At 43.0% G+C, this 6,000-nt stretch overlaps 1 protein-coding gene across 5 annotated transcripts in view; it reads left to right on the forward strand.

The window, feature by feature from the left end:
• The window catches only part of LOC132825976 (bromodomain-containing protein 3-like), a 48,201-nt gene extending 42,201 nt beyond the window's left edge, over positions 1–6,000 (forward strand). For all 5 annotated transcript variants that reach the window (XM_060841680.1, XM_060841683.1, XM_060841684.1 and 2 more), the window contains one exon: positions 2,660–6,000. In XM_060841680.1, the coding sequence (XP_060697663.1) occupies positions 2,660–2,787 (128 nt within the window). In that variant the 3' untranslated portion in view covers positions 2,788–6,000. The remainder of the gene's footprint in view (positions 1–2,659) is intronic.

The raw sequence follows: 6,000 nt of genomic DNA on the forward strand, positions 1-6,000 counted from the left end.
GAGTTTCTGGATTAATAGTCTCGCCCCAAGGCCATTGCCTTCCCAATTTGCTTCCGTTATTGGGCCGAGCACATTTCTTTTTTTTGGGTAAAAAGAGAAATAAGAATTTCGAGAGTTAGGTAGTAAATTAAAGAGGAAGGTTATAATCTCTGGATTACTTCACTGCCGTGTATTAATGAGTATAGGGTTAGAAAGAACATGGAGCTAAGGGATAGTGGCTTTAGATGTTTGGATCCTTGGGACAGCTTCCAGTGTATGTGGGACCTGTGCAGGCTGAATGGATTGCACCTGAATGAGGATAGGTCCAATATACTTGCTGGGAGGTTTTAAATTGATCTGGCAGAGGGAGAGGCCCAGTAGATGGAAAATCAGGAGCAAAATTCAGTCAGACATAGAAGGAGTATTGGGACATTCCAGTAGATGGAGAAGACGTGGGTGGGGTAAGGCACATGGGAGGACTAGAAAGCCAAATTGTATCTATTTGAATGCAAGAAGCCTGAATGGTAAGGCAGATGAAGTTCGAGCATCGATCAGCATGTGGGAATATGATATTGTTGCAATCACTGAGACATGGGTGAAGAAAAAGCAGCTCAGCATTCCACATTTTTGAAGTTTCAGGCAGGATGGGGGAGGCAGGGATGGAGGTGAACGTCATTAAGAGCGGGGGCACATTGCACTGTAGAGAAAGGAAATGATCAGTACAATCATGATAGAGAGTGTCCTAAAAGGGTCTTCGAATCAAGCTATCTGGGTAGAACTTTTGAATTATAAAGGGCGACTATTTTGCTGGGATTGTATTCCAGGTCTCCCAGCAGTTAGAGGAACTGAAATGCAAATCACAGAGAGATATCAGAGGAACAGGATTACAGTTGTAGGGGATTTCAACTTTGCCAATGTCAACAGCAATTGTCTTAGTGTGAAAGGATTAAGGCAGGTTGGAATTTTTAAAGTACACCCAGGCGAGCTTTCTGTGTCATTATGTAGATAGTCCTAGAGATGGGCAGTGCTAGTCTTTAATCCGAGGGAGTGAAGCTCGTCCTGTGGTTGAAGTATCAGTGGGTAAGCATTTTTGGGGATACTGACCGTAACTCTCTAAGTTTCAAAGTCCTTATGGAAAGGGAAAAGGATAATGCAGAAGTTAAGTGTCTGAATTTGGGGAAAGTGGATTTCAATATCATTAGACAGGATCTGGCAAACATAGACTGGGAGCAGCTACTTGCAGGTAAGTCCAAACGTTCAGAGTGCTGCTCCTTCATTATGAGGGACTAGCTACCTGACAAAGGAGCAGCACTCCAGAAACTTGTACTTCCAAATAAACCTGTTGGACTATAACCTGGTGTTGTGATTTTTAATTTTATCTAGCCCAGTCCCACATTGGCATTTCCACATCATACGAAAGAAAGCATATACACACACTGAATGGTTAGTGTGTAAGGAGCACTGAGGAACAAAGGGATCGGAGTGTCCAAGTCCAGGGATCCCTAAAGGTCTTCAGTACAGGTAGATAGGATGATGAAGAAGGCATACAGGTTGATTGCCTTCATTAGCCATGGCTTGGAATATAGGTGCAAGGAAGTCAATCACAACTTTATAAAACATTGATTAGGCCACAGATGGAATATTGTATGCAGTGCTGATAGCTGCACTATTGGAAGGATGAGATTACATTGCTGAGGATACAGAGGAAATTCACCAGGATTTAACCTGGGATGCAAAGTCTCAGTTATGAGGAGAGACTGGATTTGCTGAATTTGTTTTCCTTGAAGTAGAAGAGGGACCTAATTGAGGGAAACAAATTATGAGGGTTAGGTTATGTACATTGTCTTCTGCATGGCAGACGTGTTTAAGAGCAGAGAGCATAGGTTTAAGGTGAGGGATGTAGGCAAATGGGATGTGTGTGGTTTATGGTTTGTTCTTGGCATTGATGAGGTGGGCTAAAGGGCATATTTTTATCCTCTGAGCTTATGACTCTGATTCCTATGAGCCACTTTTGATCTTGTGCAAGTTTGAACTTTTGTTAGCTAAGGTTGACGCACCTTTCTCGATGAGTATTTGTGCATTCAAGAGGTATATGTCTAGTGTAGACCATTCAGATCGTAGTCACTGTCCGTATACCATTGAATTGTTTTGTGTATTTTCCCATTCGACCATAGCCAACCTGCCCTTCACACTTTCACACTTTCCCAAGTTTAGATTTAAGACCTTAATTTCAGAAGTTGTGTTAGAAGGTTGATAATCTGAAAAAACAGATTTAAGCAATTGACAAAAGAACTAAAGAGTGGAGATGACAAGAATTTTTTCTATAATTTGGAATGCACTACCTGAAAGGGCAGTGAAATGGGACATTCAAAAGGAATTTTGATCATTGGCAGGTTAGAGGACAATCTCAAATGAGTTTCTAACTGTTTCACAGAGCCTGCTGTGGCACGGTGACTGAATTAACTTGTTTTGTGTTGTACGTCATTAGGTAAAAATCCAGGAACTTTTAATATTACTGCATCAGCACAGCCCCTTCACCATATGGGTTGAAGGACAAGGTGACTAAGAGCATCCGGGGATGGGCTGACATTGACAGTGACACAGAAATCCTTAAGTTAAAGTCAAATCCTGTTCATGATTTTTACTCTAACTGTTGTTTTTTCTTCTCTAAAACTTACAGGGGAGAAGACAAACCTCAGGCAGGGAAGGGGTCCCTCCCGTCTCAGTGGCAGCAGCAGTTCGTCTTCTGACTCGGGCAGCACCAGCTCCAGTGTCTCCAGTTCCTCAGACACCAGTGAATCTGAATAGACCTTTGAATCTGGGCTCTTAAAGAGTATAGTTTTGGCACAGAGTTCTTCCGGCTGCTGGCCCACATGTTCAAATTTCCTTACCTCACCAGATTTGAAAGTTGTGCTGTGATTTGATTTGAGGAATGAACCCAATGGGAGAGACCCTGACAAGCACATTCCATTGCTGATCATTCACTCAGCTAAAAGCTGAAGGAAATAGCCAGTGTCGAGCACACAGGGACTGGCTGAGTGCAAGTGAAAGAGCATGTTAACCCATGTGTATATACCTAATTTATTAACAACCTGGACAAATAAATCAACTCGGGACCAATGAGGAAGCTGCCAGGCAGGATTCCGATCATGTGTGTAGCCTGGCTTATGCTAGATTCTTGGTGTTTGTACTGCTCATGTTACTGTGGGTGCTGAGATTTACAGATTCAATTTGTTGTGTTTCTTAAACATTTTTAACATTCTATATAGGGTGAAGGGAGGAATGGGATGAGTAGGAGTCAATTGTACAGACAAAAGTGTTGAAACTTTAGATTATAGGATTTGAATAAGTCAGTTTCCGATTTCTACAAAGGCCGCTCTGAAATAAACGATGGGATTTGGGGAGTCCCACTTGGCCTTAGTACTAAAAGAGACTTGGAATTCTGGTTGTTTATTGTCGGATCATTTGTGGAAGACTTAGTACTCTAAGTTAGATAGAACATCTTGAGCTTTTCCATTGTTAGCCTTCTGATGTTTGTATTCTAATCAGAGATGAGGAGTGAAGTTCAGACATCTTTGAGACAGCGACATACTGGTGGCTATCGGCTGCTCAGCCCCCTCGCTGCAAAAACACTCAGCGGACTGTCCCCCTCTCTCACTGTCAGTCCATTCTCTTGCTGTAAGCATGTTTCTCTCTCTCACACACTGGCGGCATGGTGGCAGTGGTTAGCACTGCTGCCTCACAGCGCCAGAGACCCGGGTTCAATTCCTGCCTCAGGCGACTGTGAGGAGTTTGCACACACTTCCCATCTCTGGGTGCTCCGGTTTCCTCCCACAGTCCAAAGATGTGCGGGTCAGGTGAATTGGCCATGCTAAATTGCCCGTAGTGTTAGGTGAAGGGGTAAATGTAGGGGAATGGGTGGGTTGCGCTTTGGCGAGTGGGTGTGGACTTGTTGGGCCGAAGGGCCTGTTCTACACTGTAAGTAAGTAATCTAATCAAAGTAATTATTCTGTCACTCACACTCCTTCTGTCACTCACTGTAAACTCATTCTTTCCTTCCCTGAGGGTAAGCTAACTCATCTCTCTGTCATTGCAAACTCACTCATTCTCTCTCTCTCTCTCTCTCTCTCATATGTGGCAAACACTCAGTCTCTCACTGTCTTTTCCCCCAGTGTTTCTGATCTTCCACGCTCATTGACCATGGCCTGTTGTTCATTTAATAATTGCTGCAACCTTCCTTGTTCAATAGTTACTCAATTCATGAATCTATTTCTGGTTTCTTTCTTTAGCTGTTTCTTGATACTCAAACAGCTTTATCATGACTTGCACTACATCATAAATCAGAAGTGAGGATGTGCAATCCCCTTCAACAACATTGGGGACCATTTGTGATGACTCAGATACTGATGCAGTCTATATTCAAATGCAGCATGACCTGGACATTATCCAGGGTTGGGCTGCTAATGACAAGTAACATTTGTGCCACACAAATACCACACAATAGCCATCTCCAACAAGAGAGAATCTAACCATCACCATTTGATATTTAATGATATTATCATCACTGAATCTCACACTATCAACATCGAGGTGTGTAGTTACTATTCTCCAAAAGCTGAATTGGACCAGCCATATAAATACTGTGGCTACAAGAGCAGGTCAAAGGTTGGACTGCAGCAAATAACTCACCTCTTGACCTCCCAAAGTTCATCCACCATTTGCAAGGCACAAATCAGGAGGGTTATGGAATATTCCTGATTTGCCTGAATGGTGCATCTCCAACAACACTCAAGCATCTTAACATCACCCAGGACAGGATTCCCACTTGATTGGCACTTCATCCACCACCACGGCTCAGTAGCAGCAGTGTGTACTATCTACCAAATGCACTGCAGAAATTCACCAAAAATCCTTGGACAGTCCCTACCAAACCCATGACCATGTCCACCTTGAACAACAAGGGCAGTAGATGGGAACACTACCCCCTGCAAGTTTCCTTCCAAACCACTATTCTGACTTGTAACTATATTGCCATTCCTTCAGTGTCACCAAATCGAAAGCTTAGAATTCTTTCCCTAACAGAATTGTGGGTGTCTCTGGACACAACAATTGCAGTAGTTCAGAGGGATTGGCAATAAATGTTGGGCCAGGCACAATACCAACATCCCTTGAATTAATGATTTTTGAAAAAAAAAGGTTGAATATAGGTGGATTGAAAGAAGCATTGCTAACCAACTTCCCAGCTTAGCAAACATACCCACAACAATGGCCAGCGTTGCTGAATTTTGAGTTGCAGCGGTTCAGATATTCTTGGATTTGGACCCAAACTGATGGATCATTGCAGGTTTTCCTGAGTTCTGAACCTTGTCCTTCTCTGAAACTTATCTTCAACAAATTCCACTTGGAGCTTTACAGTAATTCTGAATAAATTTGACTGCTCTTTATAATTTTAAATTCTGTTTGTTGGATACATTAAGTATAAGTTGATATGCGTGATGTTTACTGTACAAAGCTTTGTGTTGGCACTGGATGCCTGAAACAAGAAATTTACTTAATATCAAGTGAATGTTTATTAATCTTTTTTTCGATTGATATTGCAAAGCGAAGAATCTGAGGTTAGCATTGTGGGAATTGCAGGTTTCGTAATAAAATTCAAAATGTTATTTACAAATGTAATTTTCTGGCTGCTTCCCCCTCCTCACCTTTACATTTTGCTCCTCCCATTTCCTTCTCCTTCATTCCCTCCCACTTTACTCTCAACTTCTGGACTCTCACCCAGCCCACTGTCTCCCTCACCTCCTCTGTCTATCTCTCAGCTGCTTCAGCAAACCTTCTCTCTCCAGTTCCTCGGCACAGATCTCTACTTCTCTGTCCTCCCTCAGCCCCCATCTTTCTGCCTCTCTCTCTTCCCTCAGCCCTTCCTTTGCTCCCTCAGTTGCCTCTCGCTCACTTTGATCCCTCAGCCCTCCCCCCCCCCCCCCTTCCCCAGCACCTTTATCTTATCCTTCAGCCTAACCCCTT

Source organism: Hemiscyllium ocellatum, chromosome 21, assembly GCF_020745735.1.
Source record: "Hemiscyllium ocellatum isolate sHemOce1 chromosome 21, sHemOce1.pat.X.cur, whole genome shotgun sequence".
Taxonomy (NCBI): Eukaryota; Metazoa; Chordata; class Chondrichthyes; order Orectolobiformes; family Hemiscylliidae; genus Hemiscyllium; species Hemiscyllium ocellatum.